Genomic DNA, 23759 nt, shown 5'->3' on the forward strand with positions numbered 1-23759 from the left:
ATTGTACATCTCATACACACTATGTACAGGTTATACATGCACCTCATACGCTGTGTACAGGTCACATACATGCACCTCATACGCTATGCACAGGTTATATATACACCCTATATACAGGTCACATACATGCACCTCATACGCTATACACAGGTTATATATGCACCCTATATACAGGTCACATACATGCACCTCACACTATGCACAGGTTATATATACACCCTATATAAAGGTCACATACATGCACCTCATACGCTATACACAGGTTATATATGCACCCTATATACAGGTCACATACATGCACCTCAGACGCTATATACAGGTCACATACATGCACCTCATATGCTGTGTACAGGTCACATACATGCACCTCATACGCTGTGTACAGGTCACATACATGCACCTCATACGCGATGCACAGGTTATATATACACCCTATATACAGGTCACATACATGCACCTCATAGACACTGCACAGGTTATATATACACCCTATATACAGATCACATACATGCACCTCACACTATGCACAGGTTATATATACACACTATATACAGGTCACATAATGCACCTCACACACTGTGTACAGGTCACATAATGCACCTCATACACTGTACAGGTTATATATACACCTCATACACACTATATACAGGTCACATACATGCACCTCATACGCTGTGTACAGGTTATATATACACCTCATACACACTATATACAGGTCACATACATGCACCTCACACACTGTGTACAGGTTATATATACACCTCATACACACTATATACAGGTCACATACATGCACCTCACACACTGTGTACAGTTTATATATACACCTCATACACACTATATACAGGTCACATACATGCACCTCATACGCTGTGTACAGGTTATATATACACCTCATACGCTGTGTACAGGTTATATATACACCTCAGACACACTATATACAGGTCACATACATGCACCTCATACACTGTGTACAGTTTATATATACACCTCATACACACTATATACAGGTCACATACATGCACCTCACACACTGTGTACAGGTTATATATACACCTCATACACACTATATACAGGTCACATACATGCACCTCACACACTGTACAGGTTATATATACACCTCAGACACACTATATACAGGTCACATACATGCACCTCATACACTGTGTACAGTTTATATATACACCTCATACACACTATATACAGGTCACATACATGCACCTCATACGCTGTGTACAGGTTATATATACACCTCATACACACTATATACAGGTCACATACATGCACCTCACACACTGTGTACAGTTTATATATACACCTCATACACACTATATACAGGTCACATACATGCACCTCATACGCTGTGTACAGGTTATATATACACCTCATACGCTGTGTACAGGTTATATATACACCTCAGACACACTATATACAGGTCACATACATGCACCTCATACACTGTGTACAGTTTATATATACACCTCATACACACTATATACAGGTCACATATATACACCTCACACTATGCACAGGTTATATATACATCTCATACACACTATATACAGGTCACATATATACACCTCACACTATGCACAGGTTATATATACATCTCATACACACTATATACAGGTCACATATATACACCTCATACACTGTACAGGTTATATATACACCTCATACACACTATATACAGGTCACATACATGCACCTCATACGCTGTGTACAGGTCTCGCGCACATCAGTATTAAACACAAAGACGTCTTAATAAATCGGGGTGGCGGCCATGACCACCTGTGCGTCACATGATTAACTGGACGGTTCTCCACAATCACGTGATCTGATGCACCCTTGACGTCAGGACGCTGCGACAGTTCCCTGGTTGCAGTCGGTTTCCGGATGTTCGATCGGCTATGTATTCGGTCCCTGTCCCCAGACCGGGGACACTGATCATACCGGACTGGCTGCAGTCAAGTGACGGCCGGGACTATCTCACCTGCATCCTGCGTAAGAAGAAGAGGAGGACGTTCGGTAAATCAAGAACACCGCCTTCTTGCTGGTTTATCTGATATTACTCTCCGTCTCCGGTCTAATGTAGCCACACTGCCATCTGCTGGTGTGTGTGTGATATTACACCTCAGGTCTAGTGTAGCTACACTGCCCTCTGCTGGTCTGTGTGAAATTATACCTCAGGTCTAGTATAGCTACACTGCCCTCTGCTTGTCTGTGTGATATTACACCTCAGGTCTAGTGTAGCCACACTGCCCTCTGCTGGTCTGTGTGAAATTATACCTCAGGTCTAGTATAGCTATACTGCCCTCTGCTGGTCTGTGTGATATTACACCTCAGGTCTAATGTAGCGACACTGCCCTCTGCTGGTCTGTGTAAAATTATACCTCAGGTCTAGTATAGCTATACTGCCCTCTTCTGGTCCATCTGATATTACATCTCTCATATATTATATTATGGCTGCATTTAGTGACCCTCATTTTGCTGTACTGTCCCGTACCCTCCACAGGGCTGCTCGAAAGGCCGGCTCTCCCCCCACAGCTTCCCGCAGATCTTGCCAGCTACAAAGTCTTTGTCTGTGGTAAAAGCGGTGTAGGAAAGACGTCCCTTATCGCTAAACTGTGCGGCTTGGAGGTGCCCACCATGCACCATGAAACCACAGGTGAGGTCCAGAGGATGCAGAAGGTGACTGATAATACTGGATTATAGACCCCCCGTCAGATAGGAGATTCTCCGTCTTTATCAGTACTTGGTGACTCTAGTTCAGCTGGTGTCCTTTGGAGAGTGATATCCGTCTCCTCCCCTGACTCACCAGAGGCTTAGGCTACTGCCACCATGCTTTATACCGCAGCATAGCTCGTTCACCTGGTTGCTGTGTATCAGTGCATTGTGGTGGGGAGAACAGGAATATTATAAACTGTCAGTTATTTTCTCTCCACTCAGGAATCCAGACGTCCTGCGTGTTTTGGCCGGTGCGCCCCAGGGACAGTGACCGCCCCATTATTTTCGCCTTCCAGTTCTGGGATTGTGGGGAGTCGGCGCTGAAGAAGTTTGATCACATTTTGCCTGTAGGTACCGTCCATGCTGGTTGAGTCTTTGGAAATGACTGATTAGGAGATGATTGGGTTCTGCTCCTGCGCTGGCATTTGGATGATGTGAATTCTGTCTCCACAGGCCTGTAAGGAAAAAGCCGATGCCATCCTCTTCCTCTTCTCCTTCACTGATCGCTCCTCATTCGAGGATGTACCAGCCCTGATATCCCGGACCATGAACCAAGAAGAGAACGCGGCACGCGTGGTGATTGGCACCAAGTATCCTTGGACAGAATCAGGTGCGGGCACAGACATAATTCATTCTCGCCAGTGGGTGTGTATATTTATTGCTTCCCCTTTAGGGACCTATCCGGAGGGCATCGATCCAGTTCATTCCTTAACCCACCACCAGATTGGACCAGTTCATGCACACAGACGTCACAGAGCAGGACATCAGGGACTTCCAGCAGACGTGGCAGCTGCCAGTCATGCGGGTGAGGAGCGTCAACGGTCCACGGCTCAGTGATGGTCGCAGCCTGGACGGAGGGGCAGAACTGGCGGATGCTGCTCCGGTGCTGAACGGGTTGGCTGAGGTCCTTTGGCACAGAGACCAAATCACTGCCGGACTGGTTGACATCGGAGAGTGTAGATCACAGGAGGAGACTAGTGACCAGCGGTCATGATCGCCCAGGTCATGTGACCCCTGCAAGATGACCTATCATTAATTTATTGGTATTTAATAGATTCATTTATTTTACGTATTCTTGAGAATTATTATTGTCTGATAATGTAGAGAATATTTACCTGGCTGGGTTCCTCGCTCTCACCTGAGTGCGTCTTCTGACGTGTGACGCGGTGCCAGGTAGTCGCAGTGGCTGATATCACCTCGGTCCATACACTCTGCAGCAATGTACGCCGCCCCTGACCCCATTGATTTTACGGTCTCCACATGACAAGGACTTGTCCGTGTCAGAAGCCTCAGAGCTTTACTGCCTTGATTTTGGAATTGGCGTGCGTCCCAGTCTCCTGCCCTGCACCTGTTTACAATAAACATTCAGGTAGTGTCCCCCTTGAAGGGGTTATCCAGGAATTCGTAATGATGACCTGTTCCCAGGATAGGCCATCATTATCACATCGGCTGGGATCCGGGTGCCGGCACCCCAGCTAATCAGCAGTTTCAGAGACCTCTGCAATCAATGGAGCGTTGGTGAAGGCTGTGGGCCCCCGAAAGCTTTCCAAGCACAGGTCAGACCGATTGACCTGACTGGGGCTGAGCTGCAGCGACCGATGTGCAGTGACGTCATACGGCCTAGGAAGAGGCCGCCTCTTCTAACAACTGATCGGCGTTGGTCCCCATCGATCCAGAGGAAAGGTCCTCAATATAAATTCCCAGAAGCACTTTGCTTCTTTATGTCGCCTCCATTTCTTGCTCCATCTTGTGGTGAATTCACACCTGGCAGATTTATACGAATTGGAGCTGATTTTCAGTCTTAAAAATCCGCTGCTTGTGAATTAGAGATCGACCGATATAGATTTTTTAGAGTCGATACAGATAATCAGTGAACTTTCAGGCCGATAGCCGATAATTTATACCGATATTTTATATATTATAATTGATTTTATATTAGTTGGTAGTCACTGAGGTGTGGAAATTTGCATTTGGCACTAGTATATTATAAATTAATAAAGCCCTTAGTTTGTAGTCAATTTATAATTTACATTTATAATATACTAGTGCCAAATGCCAATTTCCACACCATCCCCCCTCCTCACTGACTTTATTAACCCCTATTAGACCTCAGATGAATAAAATAAAAACTACTCACCTCTCCTGCGCCGCGGCTCTTAATCTCCGGGTCCGGAGTCTCACTCCCCTGCCTTCTCCGGCCCGCGGTGCACTGTCACCTGACAACGTGCAGCGTCAGGTCATAGTGCGCGCACTACGTCCTGACGCTGTACGGGGTCAGGACAGTGCAGCGCGTGCCCCATCAAAGAAGACCAGGGAGGGTGAGTATCGGAAGCGCTTGCTGCGCTTCTTCCCTGCTTCCGGCACCCGATGCATACTAGTGAGCGCTTCCATAATGTAAGCGCTCACTAGTATTCGCTTTATACGCATTATCGGCATATCGGCAAGGTTAGATGCCGATACCAATAATGTGCAAAATCCTTAATATTGGCCGATAATATCGGTACTTCGGTCGATCCCTATTGTGAATATCCCCTTGTGGGGTACTAGCTCTCCTTACAAAGAGCGTCTTAATCAGTATGAGGAGACTTATAGGCCATACGTGATCCTCTGGAATACTGTGAAGAAGTGGATGGAAATGAGCTCTTAGCAAGATCTTCCTTTAATGTCACAAGATGTCAATGTACGACCCATTAAATAGGCCTTGAGACATGACTTGGATAATAAATAAGTCAGCATCTCATCTGCAGACAGCTGTTTCAGGGAGCATGTATGACCTACAAGTCTCCGCACACTGATTAAGGCTCTCTCCGTAAGGAGAGATAGTATCTCTGAAATCCTCACCTAGGCCTCTCATCCAGTTAAGCCGGTACTCTCTGCACTGATGAGGGGCAGTCACCCCCGAAACAGCTGTCTGCAGATGAGGTGCTGGCTTATTTATTATCCAAGTCATGTCTCAAGGCTTATTTAAAGGGTCGTACATTGACTTGTAGGATAGCTTCCTCACATCTGGTGGCATAAGAGGCGGAGCTTGCTAAGAGCTCATTTGCATCCCTTTCTTCCCAGAAATCCAGAGGAGCATGTATGGCCTATAAGTCTCCTCATGCCGATTAAGGTGCTCTCCCCAACGAGAGAATAGTAACCCCCAAATCCTGACCTAGGCTTCTCACCCGGTAATAACTGCTCTGCACTGATGAGGGGCAATCACCCTGAAACAACTGTCTTCTAGGATGACTGCCTCACATCGAGTAGCATTTGAGGCGGAGCTTGTTAAGAGCTCATTTGCATCCCTTATCCCCTTGTGGTCATTTTCTGCTACCTAATCATTATTTCAACATGTGCACTGGGACAAGCACTGGGGTGAGGGCTCTCTGGGACCAGCACTGGGGTGAGGGCTCTCTGGGGCCAGCACTGGGGTGAGGGCTCTCTGGGGCCAGCACTGGGGTGAGGGCTCTCTGGGGCCAGCACTGGGGTGAGGGCTCTCTGGGGCCAGCACTGGGGTGAGGGCTCTCTGGGGCCAGCACTGGGGTGAGGGCTCTCTGGGGCCAGCACTGGGGTGAGGGCTCTCTGGGGCCAGCACTGGGGTGAGGGCTCTCTGGGGCCAGCACTGGGGTGAGGGCTCTCTGGGGCCAGCACTGGGGTGAGGGCTCTCTGGGGCCAGCACTGGGGTGAGGGCTCTCTGGGGCCAGCACTGGGGTGAGGGCTCTCTGGGGCCAGCACTGGGGTGAGGGCTCTCTGGGACCAGCACTGGGGTGAGGGCTCTCTGGGACCAGCACTGGGGTGAAGGGTCTCCTCACACTGTCATGGCTGATCGGAGACCCTCTACTTGCACTAGGGCTGGGGTGACAATTTTATATCTGTTGGCGCCATCAGGCGGTTTGGGGCAGCTGAGTTGGATTTTCTTTGCCACCCTCCATTGTTTTCTCTCTCGTGCCATCGCCTTGCCCTACCCCACAGGTATAAATGACACCCAGACGAAACTATGCGTCTTTTTATAAAACACGGGTCCGCCTGCCGCCCTCCATCATAAGATTTGTGGCAGTCTTTACATCCTCCTCTCTATCCCGAGCGCTAAACATAAATCTGCCATAAAACTGAGCCGCATCTGGGGAGATTAGGAGGCTCAGATATCTTGAGGTTAACGAACCCCCGCCCAGATACCGGCCTCAGCTTGTTCTGTTCTCACCCCCTCCCCACCATTTTTATGGACCTGCCCTTCAGACTCCAGTTCTGTCATCGTATTCAGAATCACAGAATCATATTCTTTAAATCATTGTATATAAAAACCTAGCGGATCCCAACTTCCATTACTGCGTCCAGAAGCTTTCCACACACAGCGAAGTCGCGCGAATCTGCATTCAGTAGAGATCTTCTTGACTACTTCTTAGTGTCAGTCTTCACTGTCAATTTAGCATTTTCTTCATGAACCAGGGGCTCAGGATGAGTGGAGTTGCATGTGCCAGGTAGTAAAGAACTGCAGAGTAAGGGATTATGGGATCTCATTTCTTCGCCTCAGCATTCCTCCTGCATCCCTCTTGGGTGACATATTGTCAGTAACACATCATTAACCCTTCCTGTGACCCACATTGTAAATGCGATATATGACAGGCATCCGGACATATGTGGGTGAGGAGATCTGCGCTGCTTTGACCTGGTGTCATCAATAAACAATACCCTTCCTGACATCATCATCCAGAAATACTCTGTGCTGCTGTAAATATTCAGATATTTTTTTGGAACGTGCCTTCAGCTACTGTGACATGTGTGAAATAATGATATATACAGTATTACTACTCGACCTCTCCCTGTGATGTGTCCCAGCAATCATATCGCATGTGATTCAGCCATTTATGGGGTGACTCAGGGTCCAGGGAGAGTTCTGTATCAGGCCGAGCAGCACAGACAACAACATTAAGCGTCCCATTATATGCAGAGTGATTACCGTATACCTCATCTGTCAGGTGACATCACATCTCAGACATCCAGCCAGGAATGTGCACACAACAATAATAATATATGTTATAAATCTATATATGGGTAAGTGTGTCACACACAGCCTGACAACAAACATACAGGACCGGAGAAGTAGTACTGTGCAGTGTATATATATATACAGAATAGGAGCAGATACTGAGGATTACACCCAGTACACAGGACAGGAGAAGTGGTACTGTGCAGTGTCCATATATACAGAATAAGAGCAGATACTGAGGATTACACCCAGATATACAGAATAAGAGCAGATACTGAGGATAACACCCAGTATACAGGACAGGAGAGAAGTGGTACTGTGCAGTGTATATATATATACAGAATAAGAAGAGATACTGAGGATTACACCCAGTATACAGGACAGGAGAAGTGGTACTGTGCAGTGTCCATATATACAGAATAAGAGCAGATACTGAGGATTACATCCAGTATACAGGACAGGAGAGAAGTGGTACTGTGCAGTGTCCATATATACAGAATAAGAGCAGATACTGAGGATTACACCCAGTATACAGAGGTGGTACTGTGCAGTGTCCATATATACAGAATAAGAGCAGATACTGAGGATTACACCCAGTATACAGGACAGGAGAAGTGGTACTGTGCAGTGTACATACAGTCAGGTCCATAAATATTGGGACATCGACACAATTCTAACATTTTTGGATCTATACACCACCACAATGGATTTGAAATGAAACGAACAAGATGTGCTCTAACTGCAGACGGTCAGCTTTAATTTGAGGGTATTTACATCCAAATCAGGTGAACGGTGCAGGAATTACAACAGTTTGCATATGTGCCTCCCACTTGTTAAGGGGCCAAAAGTAATGGGACAATTGGCTGCTCAGCTGTTCCATGGCCAGGTGTGTGTTATTCCCTCATTATCCCAATTACAATGAGCAGATAAAAGGTCCAGAGTTCATTTCCAGTCTGCTATCTGCATTTGGAATCTGTTGCTGTCAACTCTCAAGATGAGATCCAAAGAGCTGTCACTATCAGTGAAGCAAGCCATCATTAGGCTGAAAAAACACAACAAACCCATCAGAGAGATAGCAAAAACATTAGGCGTGGCCAAAACAACTGTTTGGAACATTCTTAAAAAGAACACTCTCCAGGAGGTAGGTGTATGTGTGTCAAAGTCAACAATCAAGAGAAGACTTCACCAGAGTGAATACAGAGGGTTCACCACAAGATGTAAACCATTGGTGAGCCTCAAAAACAGGAAGGCCAGATTAGAGTTTGCCAAACAACATCTAAAAAAAGCCTTGACAGTTCTGGTAGAACATCCTATGGACAGATGAGACCAAGATCAACTTGTACCAGAGTGATGGGAAGAGAAGAGTATGGAGAAGGAAAGGAACTGCTCATGATCCTAAGCATACCACCTCATCAGTGAAGCATGGTGGTGGTAGTGTCATGGTGTGGGCATGTATGGCTGCCGATGGAACTGGTTCTCTTGTATTTATTGATGATGTGACTACTGAGAAAAGCAGCAGGATGAATTCTGAAGTGTTTCGGGCAATATTATCTGCTCATATTCAGCCAAATGCTTCAGAACTCATTGGACGGCGCTTCACAGTGCAGATGGACAATGACCCAAAGCATACTGCAAAAGCAACCAAAGAGTTTTTTAAGGGAAAGTAGTGGAATATTCTGCAATGGCCAAGTCAATCCCCTGACCTGAATCCGATTGAGCATGCATTTTACTTGGTGAAGACAAAACTGAAGGGAAAATGCCCCAAGAACAAGCAGGAACTGAAGACAGTTGCAGTAGAGGCCTGGCAGAGCATCACCAGGGATGAAACCCAGCGTCTGGTGATGTCTATGTGTTCCAGACTTCAGGCTGTAATTGACTGCAAAGGATTTGAAACAAAGTATTAAGAAGTGAAAGTTTGATTTATGATTATTATTCTGTCCAATTACTTTTGGTCTCTTAAAAGGTGGGAGGCACATATGCAAACTGTTGTAATTCCTGCACCGTTCACCTGATTTGGATGTAAATACCCTCAAATTAAAGCTGACAGTCTGCAGGTGAAGCACATCTTGTTTGTTTCATTTCAAATCCATTGTGGTGGTGGATAGAGCCAAAAATGTTAGAATTGTGTCCATATATACAGAATAAGAGCAGATACTGAGAATTACACCCAGTATACAGGAGAAGTGGTACTGTGCAGTGTCCATATATACAGAATAAGAGCAGATACTGAGAATTACACCCAGTATACAGGAGAAGTGGTACTGTGCAGTATATAGACACCGAGTTATTCACTGAAATCTATCTGTATAGTGCCACCTGCTGTTTGTTCTTTTTCTTATTTCTCTGTCCGGTTTACTGAGATGGTCGCACATGCTCGGTTTCATCCTCACTGCCTCCTGAGTGGTGATAAGGAAAGAGCTCCAGTTTCATATAAATCTAGCAGAGCAATCGGAGCAGTGAAAGGGAAGATCTCTGGATCCATGCGAGGTACAGGGCTGGTTCTAGCTTTGTTAGGGGTCATGAAGAGAAAGAAAGAGATTGTCATGTACTATATGATGTCTGATTTTCATTTTGTACAATAATCATGGGATAACCCCTTTAATGAGATTGAGCTGAGACTGACAAAGTATAACCTGCTCGTGGTGCTCGGTCAATGACCACATAACCAAGGCGGTGCCCCCTTTATTTTGGGTTCTGCAGCAGGGTGTACGATGAGGTCCCATTAATACTGGGTGGCATCTCCCCTTGCTGCGATACAGGCGGCCACTCTGGCATGGTGCGGTCATACAGATCCTGGATATCCTCCTGTGTTATGCCATTATAAGACCTCTTGCACACAGCCGTTGTGGGTCCATTCCGTGCATTGGGGACAGCAATCTGCGGTCAACTTGAATGGGTTCGTGATCCGTCCGCACCGCAAAAAAAATACAGCAAGTTCGATTTTTGTTGCGGTGCGGAGGCACGGCCAGAAACACCATGTAAGCACTCCGTAGTGCTTCCGTTGGGTTTCCGATCCGTGCTTCCGTTCCGCATCTCCGTGATTGTGGACCCATTCAAGTGAATGGGTCCGCATCCGTGATGCGGTGTGCACACAGGCCGGTGCCCGTGTATTGCGGACCCGCCGTATGCGGGCCGCAATACGGCAATGGGAACAAAACGGTCGTGTGCAAGAGGCCTAAGGGCATGACCACACAGCGTGGTCGCGAGCTGTTCAGGGTGTGGCCAGCTGCGTTCGAGAGCTGCACTACTAATTAGACCTCAGGTGCCTGCAGGACTTTTTTTCAGTTCAAAATAACAGAAATCAGGCGGAATGCTGTTTTCCATTATTTATTCTCCATTCAACTATATTAGGACAGATTAAATCGGACAGCGTTCCTTTTGGTTTCCGTTATTTTCCTTTATACGCGTTATAATGGAATGCTATAACGGAATTTAACACGCTTATGTGAACCCCCACCTTATTGAACTGATGAAGACTGCACTGTATAGCGGGTATTGAAGGTGCAGTGCAGCCATTAACAATGAAGACTTCAATAAATACTAGGCTGCTGAGGTCTAATTGTCTCATGACCACGCCGTGTGGTCGTACCCTGAGTGCTTTCATCTTGAAACCATAGTTCACCTGATAGATGTGCATGAGAGATCCATCGCCCCATCCAGTCCCGGACATTCCTGATGGGGGAGAGATCTGGCGATCAGGCTGCCGGGGGATCACATTGTGTAGTAGTGTGGGCAGTGTGTGCCCGGATGTTAGGACATTATCTTGTTGGACACCACGTCTCCTAACTGAGCCGAAAAGGCAGTAGGACTGGTCCCATGATGTCTTGGATATACCAAAGGCTGGTCAATGTCAATGGTAGCTAATGTCGCCCCCACACCATGACACCTGGTGTTGGTCCTCTGTGTCTCCGCACGATGCACGATGGCAGTGGGCGCTCTCCAGTGATGCAGCCATCATTACTCACTATTGTATGCCATTGATGGCCACATCAGAGTTTATGAAAGTGACCTATTTTCTTATTTTATCACATTTGTTGTTGGTGCCCAAGTCTTTTTTAACTCGGACATCTCATTTTATGTTAGGCCTCCTGCACACGACTGTATGCGTCATGTCCTGTGTGATTCTGCATGACTTGTCACCTTCTGCCCCCTGTAGAGCTATTGTGTATAAGTGCGGAGGCCTGATCCTGGGGCCATACCCAGACAGGAGCGGAGGCTGCTAGAGCGGGGTTCACCTTTAAATTTGATGGCCACTCCCTAGGCTAGATCGGTGGGCTTCTGCCCCCCCCCCCCACCCCACCCCACCCACCCTTGTCGTTACCAGAAAAACCCTTTCAAGTGGTCAGAAAATTTATGAAAATAAGAACACAACTCCACGGGACTACCTCTCCCATCATCTTTAATAACATTACATTGCAGTTTATTACATCCAGTTATGATAATAAATAAAGTATTGCACAATCTCCATTCACGAAACACGCACGGCACAGGGAAAGTGTTCAAGATGAGGACACAGGTCTGTCTCTGTGTGAGAGGATGCACTCTGTTGTTATCAGCCATTTCGAGCCGGGGAACAGCTGACTGTCATGTTCTTCAGTGGGATAAGTGACATGAAGTATACTCACGACCCTGACCCCCATGATCACTACTTTCACATGTCTCCACAAGTCACATATCTGCAGTGCTGAGAACCTCCAGAGACATATCCATCCATATCAGCCGCTTCTCTTATAACGCTCCTGACTATTATAAACCATGGACAGATGAACATAGGGATTATGGGCCATAGCTACTGTACTGAGCTCTGTTAAGTACACATCTAGAATAAAACTGAAGCCACAAAAGTCAATTGGAATCTGCTGACCTACTTGCTGATGGTTTCCACGCAGCAGATGTTTAAGTCTACACAGAAATGTAATAAAGATAAATAACGGTATAGCACACAGTAAATAATAACATCATAGGACTTTACAGTAAGATTTGGCAAGGTCAGCAGCGCCATTCTGCTCCACTACATATTATACAGCTTCCTACACTTACACATTATGCCGCCATATAGTGATGCTGCTATTGGGGGAGCTGCGGCTGCACCCTGGAGTGCACACTGTGACATCATGGGGCGCGACCAGAAATTTGTGTCCAGCCAGTGCATTCACCTGGCTTAGCTACAATACATTCTGCTCCATCTGTATTCACAGCAGCAAGTAAGTCTGTCCTGAAGAGTGTGTCTGTCCTCATAGATACTCCATGCGGGGGCTGCAGTTCGATCGCTCCTCTTTCACCGGGTGCTCCTTGTACACGGCCTGTTTGCAGGGCTCCCTGGTACAGCACGTGCTGATGGAGCAGAAGCAGCAGAGGAAGGTCAGTATTGTCCCCCCTATGAGGAGGAAGGCGATATTGGGCCACGCCAGCAGCAGTGCCTGTCCTATCTCGATGCGCACAGCCCCCTTGGTGAATGCGGCGTCATAGGCACGACGAGAAATGTTGACCGTGGTCCAGACGACAGGGATGATGACGAGGATGGCGCTGAGGAAGTACATGAGTCCGGCAGTCAGGGTGAGGCAGTGGTTTTCACTATCTCTGTCGTCACAACATCGGCAGCACTGGCTGACAATGAAGCCAATCAAAGAGAATATGAAGGCGATGACGGACAGGGCGACAGCGAAGCTCATTAAGATTCTGGCAGCCTTCAGGTCAGCGGTGAGGGACACCATGGAGCCGTAGTCGTTACACTCCATATTTAGCCGAAGCTGCTTCAGACATGTGAGCCACAGACCATCCCAGCGGCTGATCCACTCCCCGTCAATGCGGCCACCTTCAATGACTAGACCGTTGTTCTCAGCCAATACAACCAACCTCCAGTAAGGCATGATGGTGACGATCCAGGTGAGGATCATACCAATGGTCCCGAAGATGAGGCCAATAATATGGACCAGGCAGAAGATCATGGCTGTCAGGTAGGAGATTCTCCCAAAGAAACTACAGAGCACGACCTGCAGACGACTGAACTTGTCCCATCCAGGGACACACATTTATTCATTGGGTCACGTGCAGGAAACAATGAAAGGAATGACAAGAGGATGACTACACCACAGAATGAGGACACCAATTATCTCAGACAATGGGAGCCACAAGATGCAGGGATGGAGACAATCATTAGAGAGAACCCGCGGGGCACCACAACTTACTAACTCACCTGTGATGGGGCCAAAAACAGGACCTAGCCCACCTGTGCTGGGGCCAAAAAGTCTTCACTGTTATTCATGTCTTTGTTTTCAGTTCTTCAAGAGTTACTAATTTCAGGAATTTCCTTCAGGTGACACAGGGCGGGAACCTCATAAACATATCAAGGGATTCTGAAGAAACAGAATAATGGAAGCTGATGATTGTAGTGAAGCTTTGCTGAGTCGACCACCTGAAACCTCAACCTCGTAGATCAATTGTCCTTAGGTCCAGTCTTCAACACCTGTCCTCAGCCCCAGCTGTCAAACCAAGTCATCAGGTCAAGTATTCAGCTCTAGTCCTCAAGTCCAGATCTCTGATCCTGTCGTCAGGTCTAGTCGTTAAGTCCAATCCTCATATTCAGTCCTTTGGTCCTGTTCTGAGGTACATTCCTTGAGTTCAGTCCTGAGCTCCATTCCTGAGTTCCAGTTCTCAATTCTCGTCCTCAGCTACATCCTCAAGTCAAACCCTAAGTTCCATTCCTTGGGTCCAGTCCTTAGCTTTAGTCCCCAAGTCCAATTCCCAGGTCCAGTCTTCAGCTCTAGTGCTCAAACCCAATCTTCTGGTCCAGTCCTCAGCTCCAGTCCTGAACTCCATTCCTTTGGTCCAGTCTTCATGTCCAGTCCTTACGTCTAATCCTCTGGTCCAATCCACAAGCTCCTGTCCTCGTGTCCAGTCTTCAGATCTCGTCCTTATATCCAGTCCACATGTCTAGTACTGAGTTCCAGTTCATAGCTCCATTCCTTTGGTCCAGTCCTCAGTTTCATTCCTTAGGTCCAGTCCTCAGCTCCATTCCTTAGGTCCAGTCCTCAGCTCCAGTTCCCACATCGTCTTGATCTCCATTCCTTGGGTCCAGTCCTGAGCTACATTCCTCTGGTCCACTTCTTAGTTCCAGTCCTAAACTACATTCCTCGAGTCCAGTGCTCTGCTCCCATCTTCAGCTCCAGTTCTTAGTTCCAACCGTAATTTCCAGTCTTAAGGTCCAGTGCTCAGCTTCCTTCTTCAGCCCTATTCCTTAGTTTGATTCCTCTGTTCTAACCCTCAGGTCCAAAGCTCAGCTCCCAACTTCAGCTCCACTCCTCAGCTCCAGTCCGCAGGCCTTATCTTCAGGTCCACTCTTCTGGTCCACTCCTCAGCTCCATTTCTAAGGTCCAGCTTCCATATTCAGCTCCCATGTAGCTTCACTTACTGGGTCGTCATCAGGTCCACTTCTCTGCTTCAGCTATCCAGTCGACACTTTCACCCTCTATATACACAGGATATGAGGAACAGGAATGAGAGGAGTGATACATGAGTCTCTATTTACTCATGTGAGTGCACCCAGACTTTGGGGTAAATTGCAGCAACAAGTGGGGCAATTTGGCGCATCTAGGTTTCGAGACATAGTCCGAAAAGGGGTGTAGCTCCCTTTTGCAGCAAGGAGTACCCCCTAAAGTTTGTGTCATCTGCAGGCTTAGTAAATTTGCTCCATTGTGTGAGAAAGGGAGACTGGACTGTGAGCGCCTGAGGACATGGAGGATGGGAGTGTTACATTGTGCAGGCAAAACATAAACTTCCCAAACTGGAAAAACTCTGCAACTGACAACCTCATTACCGTCTAGGAGCGCCGAGGGTGGAAATGTCGCCTCCGTCACGTTTCCCTTAGATATCGCTGTGATAAGAGGTGACAAGAAGACAAAGCAGACATTCCTGCCATCAGATTCCTGAATATTACAGCGGGAGGGTTGACAATCCAGTGATGGGTGTAGTAGTCACACGTCAGTCACTGGGACAATGGAGGCGCTGAGCCACAGAGCGGGAATCCTCATTACCCACAAGCCTCCTCTGCTATAAGTGACACTGTGTATACAGAGGAGACGGTGATATGGCTGTCATCTCATTACACCTCTAATCTGTCATCTGCTACTCCAGAAAGTCTGCTAATCAAGGACAGAACTGCAGAGAGAGAAGCAATACAGAAATAGCAGATTATGGGCTCCAATAATCCAGAATATCCAGGACCATTATTTCTGGATGAACGGAATTTTACCATTTATTTCATGACATTCAGTAACTCATAAAAGGCAGGTTTAGATACTGTGGAACAGGAAGCAGTATCACGCAGGTTTAAATTCAGCAGACAGTATCACACACGACAAGCTTAGATACAGTGGCTCACCAGACAGTATCACACATGACAGAATTGGATACAGCAGCAGCTCAACCAATCACAAAAAATAGAATTAGATACAGTGGCTCACCAGATAGTAAGACATGTGATAGAACTGGATACATCGGCTCTACATGTAGTATCACAGAGGTACACCCCTCAGCAGACACAGACAGTATCACACAATAGGCTTAGATACAGCAGCTCAGCAGACAGTATCACACATGACACTTAGATACAGCGGTTCACACATAGAATCAGATACAGCAGCTCAGCAGACAGTATCACACATGACGCTACGATACACAGGTTCAGCAGACAGTATCACACATGATAGGATTAGATACACAGGTTCAGTAGACAGTATCGCACATGACAGGATGAGATACACAGGTTCAGCAGACAGTATCACACATGATAGGATTAGATACACAGGTTCAGCAGACAGTATCACACATGATAGGATTAGATACACAGGTTCAGCAGACAGTATCACACATTATAGGCTTAGATACAGTGACTCAGCAGACAGTATCAGATGATTTTGGGATCTCAGCATTGGTAACTGTATAGATAGCAGTGTCGGTACAGTCCTCAGTCACACAGCACTGCACAGAGCGGCTCAGCATCCTCAGCGCTGGGAGGGAGGAGGGGGTGATGGCCGCCTCTCTCCTCCTACAGCTGAGCTGGGAATTCTCCGCTGCCAGTATCTGCAATTACTGCGCTCTCCCCGGGAGACCGGACTGCGGCAGCCGCACCTCACAGCCATCCAGGCCGGAGCTCAGGTAAGGAGCACACCCTGACACCCCACACCCGCCGGGTCACCCTCTCACCCTCTCACCCTGTATCTTCTATCTCCTTCACCCAGCATAACTGTCCTCTGCATCTCATCAGTGACCTTCCCCGGACTTCTCTTCTTGTCCGATACAGTACCGGTTACAGGGCCCCATACAGTACCAGTTACAGGGCCCCATACAGTACCGGTTACAGGGCCCCATACAGTACCAGTTACAGGGCCCCATACAGTACCGGTTACAGGGCCCCATACAGTACCGGTTACAGGGCCCCATACAGTACCGGTTACAGGGCCCCATACAGTGCTGACTACAAGGACCCCCGTATAGTGCTGACTACAAGGGCCCCCAAACAGTACCGGTTACAGGGCCCACAATACAGTACCGGTACCGTTACAGGGCCCACAATACAGTACCGGTTACTGGGCCCACAATACAGTACCGGTTACAATACAGGGCCCACAATACAGTACCGGTTACAGGGCCCACAATACAGGGCCCCCAAACAGTACTGGTTACAGGGCTCCATACAGTACTAGTTACAGGGCCCCCAATACAGTAACAGTTACAGGGCCCCCAATACAGTACTAGTTACAGGGCCCCCAATACAGTACTAGTTACAGGGCCCCCAATACAGTACTAGTTACAGGGCCCCCAATACAGTACTAGTTACAGGGCCCCCATACAGTACTGGTTACAGGGCTCCATACAGTACTGGCTACAGGACCCCCATATAGTGCTGACTACAAGGACCCCCAGACAGTACTGATTACAGGGCCCCTATACAGTACTGGTTACAGGACCCCCATATAGTGCTGACTACAAGCACCCCCAGACAATACTGGTTACAGGACCCCCAAACAGTGCTGGCTACAAGTATATGCAGAGTATGTGCAGTCACCTCACCTCATCTTTACCTCCAGCCTAAATATCCCGGGCACGTAGCTAAGAGGCAGACATGTTTAGGAGAAAGCTGTCGGACTGGTCGGATCTGGACACCAGTTCACTGGTTGACCTGGAGAGAGACGGTGAAGAAATACTTGGCGAGTCCCCAGGAACCGCGCATAATGGAGGTGGTGACTATGTAAGCAGATATACATATATATATATGTGATAAAAGGTGGAAACGTGAGCAGCTGGAGCATGGGGATGCACACTGATGCTGTGCAGGGGAGCGTTCAGTAATATATCATGACTTTTTCTGTGTGCAGTATGGAGAGGATGACGAAGATCCAATATACATCCCATGTACAGACTTCTACAGGCCTCAGCAGAGCGGAAACTTCTTCAAAGATGGGGAAACGCCAATTGGTGAGTAAAGTAATGGAACTGAGAGCATCTATGTGAGATGTACCCAACATAGAGAAGAATGGAAGTGTACAGGACAGGAGAAGTGGTACTGTGCAGTGTCCATATACAGAATAAGAGCAGATACTGAGGATTACACCCAGTATACAGGACAGGAGAGAAGTGGTACTGTGTAGTGTCCATATATACAGAATAAGAGCAGATACTGAGGAACTCTTTTAATTTTATACAAAAACTTTGCCATAAAATTTCCAAACAAGATATAAAACAAGGTATAAAGTATATACACTTACCCTACTGGCCCAGCTACATGCATACTATCTCATTCATACCTACTAAATAGAGAAAATGAAAAGAGAAAAAGAAACCTAGCCTAACCTAAACATCCGATCCGGCTGAACCCTGACTATATACAAATTTATACAAGTTGTTTATAACCGAAAATAAATGACAACTTATCACAATAAATAATCAACACAAATTAAATAATCATAATAGAAATCATAATAGAAATATCAAATAACAATAATTATTATTATTATTTTTATAATTATTTTTTATTTTATATTATTATAATTTATTTATTTATTTATTTAATATATACACACACACACACACACATTTATGAGAAAACCTATACTATCCCTACCAATCTATCTATCCCATCACCTTCACCCAGGGCCAACCTCCGCCTCTTGTCCCTCCATGAGGCCAGCCCTTCCACCACCACCCACACCCAGCCCCTCGCCTAATGTCCTCCTATGTCCGCATAGTCCAGGGCTGGATGCAGGCCTCCCCACACAAAAATATGAACCCCCCCCCACCCAACCTAACTACACCCCACTTACCCTATCATACGATATATACATCTTATAACAACCATATGAATCTATACAAACCAATATTAAAATCCACCCGAAGGCCCAAGTTCAGTCATTTGCAAACCTTTCTTCAAAAACTCATCTTAAATACAAAACAAAAACCTAATGTGAAAGCCTCAGCCCAACACCAGGAAAAGTGCTACTGAGGCTAAGGCACATCAAAGGTGAAGCCTCTCCAGAGGTAAGAGACCCCATCCGTACCCACCTCTCGCACTCAAGAGAACGAACCTTCGCCAGGTCACCTAGAATGTTCCTACACACCTCTTCCACAGGGAGGACTTTCTGCTGGGTTGAAACTAAACACCGTGCGTTCCATGTGAAGTACCTAATCACTATGCTAACTATAAAAGCTGTGCATGGGTCCCTTCCTCCCAAACCTTTGAATGCTCCATAAGCCCATTCCGCATAGGAGAGGTTGGCTAGCCTAGGCCAGCCAATGGATGCACCCACCCGTTTGTATACCTCTGTATTAAAGGGACACTGAAGCAGGAAGTGCTCCATACTTTCTAGTATGTCGCCACACTCCTCCCGGGGACAACCCCTTTCATCAGAGTTCCTGTACTTCAAGTTGTCCCTTACATACAGCTTCCCGTGAAAGCAGCGCCAAGCCAAGTCCCAAAACGTCAAGGGGATCCTTGCCGAATTTAACAACTGCAACCCCTTGTCTAGATCCCGGCTTGGGCAATCCTTAAGGGCCAGGGGCTTCCGGAAGTGGGTCAACAAGACCCTCTCGTTAAGGGATCTCCTTGACTGGGTCTTGATTTCCCTCACTCCCAAACCCCACTGGCGGATCACCTTCAGAATCGGGGTGACATAAGCCGGAAGATATCCGTGAGGTATACGCAAATCCTTCACTTGCCCTCCTGTCTCCCACTCCTGGAAGAAAGGCCGAAACCAACCCCTGCAAGAGACTACCCACGGAGGAGCCCTCTCTTTCCAGAGGTTTGCCAGGTTGATCTTAACAAAGGTGTTCACAAGGAACACCACTGGGTTGACCATACCCAACCCCCCTAATCTCCTCGTACGGTATGTCACCTCTCTCTTGACTAGGTTCAGCCTATTCCCCCATAACAGTTGAAAGAACAGACTGTAAACCCGAGTCCAGAGAGGTTCTGGCAAGACACATACACTGGCCAAATAGATAAGCAAAGGGAGAAGGTAAGTCTTGATCAGGTTCACCCTTTCCCTGAGGGTCAAAGACCAACCCTTCCACTGGTCAACCTTCTGAGCGGCGATCGTGAGCCTGCTGTCCCAATTTTGGGTGGGATAATCCCCATGGCTGAATTGAACGCCTAGGACTTTGGCTGACGACTGGGGCTCTGGGAGGGTGTCCGGGAGACCGAAAGATGGATCACCCCCTCCCAGCCAGAGACTCTCACACTTATCCCGGTTAATCACGGAACCGGAGACTTCCGAGTAGCGTTCTACCTCCGACATCACGTATTCCGCCTCCCCCCCCGAGGACACGAAAACAGTGACATCATCGGCATACGCCACCACCCTCAGAGTGGCTTCTGGCTCTGTCATGGTCTTACCTTCTTGCTGTTCTCCTCCGTTTGACATGTGCTGGCGGCCATCTTGGTTTCTGGGTTTCTTGTAGCCTCCCACCCTGCGGCTCCTCCTTCCCACTGGGAGGAGCTGGATGCCTAGCTCATATATATAGGAGGTCTGTGGCTTCAGTTCCTCGCTTGGTCCTCCTGTGTTCACATGCTTCTAGACTGCTGCTGCTTCTGGTTCCTGATCCTGGTTTCGTCCGACTACCCTGCTGGTTCCTGATCCTGGTTTCGTCCGACTACCCTGCTGGTTCCTGATCCTGGCCTCGTCTGACTACCCTGCTGGTTCCTGATCCTGGCTTCGTCTGACTACCCTTCTGGTTCCTGACCTCTGGCTTCGCAAAGACTCTGCTTCGGTTTCGCCATCCGTTTGGACTTTTGCTTTACAGCTTTATTTTCAATAAAGCCTTCTTATTTTCACTTATCCCTTGTTGTACGTCTGGTTCATGGTTCCGTGACATTAGGACCAAGCCATGAATTCTGACGGTACAGGGCCATCCTCGCTACCCACGCTGGTTGCCAGACTTGATCAGCAGGATCACCTGTTGGGTCGGTTCGCTGTGGCGTTGCAAACCCTGCTTGAACGCACAGCTCATTTCGCTCCCGTTGCCGATGGGTCGGTTGTCGCTCCTGGGCCCGCTCCTACTGCCGCTCCGGTTGTTGCGCCAGTGTCTACCCCGACACCTGTTGTTGCACCTGCGGTGTTTCGGGGTATGACCGGTTCTGCCCCTCTTCCACAGCGCTTTGGGGGAGAGCCAACTCAGTGCCGAGGTTTCCTTAACCAGGTGGGCATTTATTTCGAGTTGCTGCCACATGCCTTTCCTACTGAGAGATCAAAGGTGGGCTTCTTGATCTCGCTGCTCTCGGACAAGGCCTTGGCCTGGGCCAGCCCTTTATGGGAGAACAACAATCCGGTGGTTGCCGAGTTTTCCGGTTTTGTTGCTTCTCTTCGGAAGGTATTCGATGTGCCGGCTCGTGCTGCCTCTGCTGCGAAGCTCCTTATGTCCATCAGACAGGGTTCACGATCCGTAGCTGAATACGCCATTGAGTTTCGTACCCTGGCAGCAGAGGTGGGCTGGAATAATGAGGCTCTGGTCGCTGCTTTCTCTCATGGTCTCTCGGATGCCTTGAAGGATGAGGTTGCAGCTAAGGACCTACCAGTGGAGCTCGAGTCTCTTATTTCTTTCCTGATTTTGATTGACACCAGACTCAGGGAGAGACCTTCCTTTAAGGAGAGCCTGCGGAGGTTTTCTAACAGATTGGTGCCTACGTTTGCTGTCCCACCCGTGCCTCCCTCTCCTCCCACGCCTCCTGGGGATGACTTGTCTGGGGGTGAACCCATGCAGCTGGGGTTTGCTCGCCTGTCCGAGGGGGAGAGGGTACTCCGGAGACGCGAGGGCCGATGCATGTACTGTGGTCTCGGTGGGCATTTTCGGTTGGCATGTCCGAACCGTCCGGGAAACGCTCGCACCTGAGATCCTGTCGGGGGCAGATCTTGGGTGGAGTCTCCTCGTCCCCGGTTTCCCGTGTTGACAAACCACTGATCACTGTTGTCCTCTCCTGGGTCGGGGGCTCGGTGACGACCCAGGCGTTGGTGGACTCTGGTGCTGGTGGTTTGTTCATTGATAATGTGTTCGCTGCCGCCAATTCCATTCCTCTGCAGGCTCGAGGTTCCCCACTGGCTCTTGAGGCGATAGACGGCAGACCCCTTCTGCCGCCACACGTGACTCATGAGACCCTTCCAGTGGGGATAGCCATTGGTGCCGTTCACAGAGAGTCGGTCTGCCTCCAGGTTATTTCGTCTCCACACTACTCGGTGGTCTTGGGGTACCCCTGGCTCCGGAAGCATAATCCGACTTTCGATTGGAGATCGGCCGAGATCCTCTCGTGGTCACCGCAGTGTGGGGCTAGTTGCATCCATGGGTCTGTCAAGTTGCTGTGTACTTCCTCGGACTCTCTGTTGCCTCCTGAATACGAGGAGTACCGGGATGTATTCGATAAGGTGCGCGCGGTTGCCCTACCTCCGCACCGCCCATACGATTGTGCCATAGAGTTACAATCTGGTGCCGTTCCTCCTCGTGGCAAAGTCTATCCACTGTCGGTAGCGGAGAATGAGGCCATGGAGGAGTACGTGAGGGAGGCGCTTTCACGCGGACACATTTGCAAATCCTCGTCCCCGGCAGGGGCTGGATTTTTCTTTGTGAAAAAGAAGGGCGGTGAGTTGAGGCCTTGCATCGATTACAGGGGTCTCAATCGCATCACGATCAAGAACGCTTACCCGATACCCTTGATTTCCGAGCTGTTCGATCGCCTTAAAGGGGCCACGGTCTTTACCAAACTCGACCTGAGGGTGGCATATAACCTGGTAAGGATCAAGGCGGGCGATGAGTGGAAGACCGCGTTTAACACCAGGACCGGTCATTATGAATCCTTGGTTATGCCCTTTGGGTTGTGCAATGCGCCCGCAGTCTTTCAGGAATTCATCAACGATGTTTTCCGTGACCTGTTGCAGCAGTGTGTGGTGGTCTATTTGGATGACATCTTGGTATATTCTGAATCCATGGAGGCCCACATTCTGGATGTCAGACGAGTGTTGCAACGGTTACGAGAGAACAAGCTGTTCGGTAAGCTTGAGAAATGCGAATTTCACCGATCCCAGGTAACCTTCTTAGGTTACATCATTTCCGCTGAGGGGTTCTCCATGGATCCTGAGAAGGTTTCGGCTGTCTTACAGTGGCCCCAGCCCAGTGGTCTTCGTTCCCTGCAGCGCTTTTTGGGCTTCGCCAATTATTATCGGAAGTTCATCAGGGACTTTTCCATGCTAGCCAAGCCTCTCACGGATCTGACCAGGAAGGGCAGTAATTCCCAGGTCTGGCCGCTCGAGGCCATCCGAGCTTTTGAGGCTCTAAAGTCCGCCTTTGTGTCGGCTCCGATTCTGTCGCATCCCAACCCTGGGTTGCCCTTTGTCCTCGAGGTGGACGCGTCTGAGACGGGAGTAGGCGCCCTTCTGTCTCAGCGTAGAACACCAGAGGGTCCTCTGCTTCCTTGTGGGTTTTACTTCCGGAAACTGTCTTCCGCGGAGTGCAACTATCAGATTGGTGACAGGGAGTTATTGGCCATCGTGCAGGCCCTTAAAGAATGGAGGCACTTGCTCGA

General features: G+C 48.3%; 3 protein-coding genes and 1 long non-coding RNA gene across 6 annotated transcripts in view; 2 read left to right on the plus strand and 2 right to left on the minus strand.

Annotated features, from left to right (window-relative positions):
- Positions 1-439: 439 nt before the first annotated feature.
- On the minus strand, positions 440-1372 carry LOC120994572. Of its 2 annotated transcripts, XR_005777434.1 has the most exons (5): positions 1057-1159; positions 991-1025; positions 828-862; positions 630-796; positions 440-457 (listed from the first exon to the last, which is right to left on the minus strand). It is a non-coding gene; the product is annotated as an uncharacterized LOC120994572 (long non-coding RNA). The 2 variants fall into 2 exon arrangements; XR_005777435.1 differs by lacking the exons at positions 440-457; positions 630-796; positions 828-862 and adding exons at positions 931-959; positions 1253-1287; positions 1319-1372 and having other exon boundaries at positions 991-1221.
- A 305-nt stretch (positions 1373-1677) lies between these two features.
- CPLANE2 (ciliogenesis and planar polarity effector 2) lies at positions 1678-3799 on the plus strand. Of its 2 annotated transcripts, XM_040423217.1 has the most exons (5): positions 1687-2028; positions 2516-2668; positions 2950-3074; positions 3181-3317; positions 3451-3799. In XM_040423217.1, the coding sequence occupies exons 1-5, from the start codon at positions 1911-1913 to the stop codon at positions 3719-3721; spliced, it is 804 nt and encodes a 267-aa protein (XP_040279151.1). In that variant the 5' UTR covers positions 1687-1910; the 3' UTR covers positions 3722-3799. The 2 variants fall into 2 exon arrangements, with proteins under 2 accessions (XP_040279159.1, XP_040279151.1); XM_040423225.1 differs by lacking the exon at positions 2516-2668 and having other exon boundaries at positions 1678-2028.
- A 9131-nt stretch (positions 3800-12930) lies between these two features.
- On the minus strand, positions 12931-13644 carry LOC120986807 (claudin-8-like). Its single transcript, XM_040415538.1, has one exon. It carries the CDS (start codon positions 13642-13644, stop codon positions 12931-12933), a length of 714 nt encoding a protein of 237 aa, XP_040271472.1.
- A 3173-nt stretch (positions 13645-16817) lies between these two features.
- ANO7 (anoctamin 7) overlaps positions 16818-23759 on the plus strand; it is a 71814-nt gene continuing 64872 nt past the window's right edge. Inside the window, exons 1-3 of the mRNA XM_040415610.1 lie at positions 16818-16852; positions 17785-17937; positions 18044-18172. Coding sequence (XP_040271544.1) covers positions 17820-17937; positions 18044-18172 — 247 coding nt within the window. The 5' untranslated portion in view covers positions 16818-16852; positions 17785-17819. The remainder of the gene's footprint in view (positions 16853-17784; positions 17938-18043; positions 18173-23759) is intronic.

The sequence above is a fragment of the Bufo bufo genome, chromosome 1 (genome assembly GCF_905171765.1).
Source record: "Bufo bufo chromosome 1, aBufBuf1.1, whole genome shotgun sequence".
NCBI classification, from domain to species: Eukaryota; Metazoa; Chordata; class Amphibia; order Anura; family Bufonidae; genus Bufo; species Bufo bufo.

Coding starts and splice junctions, on each gene's coding strand:
- CPLANE2 (XM_040423217.1), top strand. CDS start 1,911: ATGTATTCGGTCCCTGTCCCCAGACCGGGGACACTGATCATACCGGAC. Junction 2,029..2,515: donor GAAGAAGAGGAGGACGTTCG/GTAAATCAAGAA, acceptor TACCCTCCACAG/GGCTGCTCGAAAGGCCGGCT. Junction 3,075..3,180: donor AGTTTGATCACATTTTGCCT/GTAGGTACCGTC, acceptor CTGTCTCCACAG/GCCTGTAAGGAAAAAGCCGA.
- LOC120986807 (XM_040415538.1), bottom strand. CDS start 13,644: ATGATCTTCTGCCTGGTCCATATTATTGGCCTCATCTTCGGGACCATT.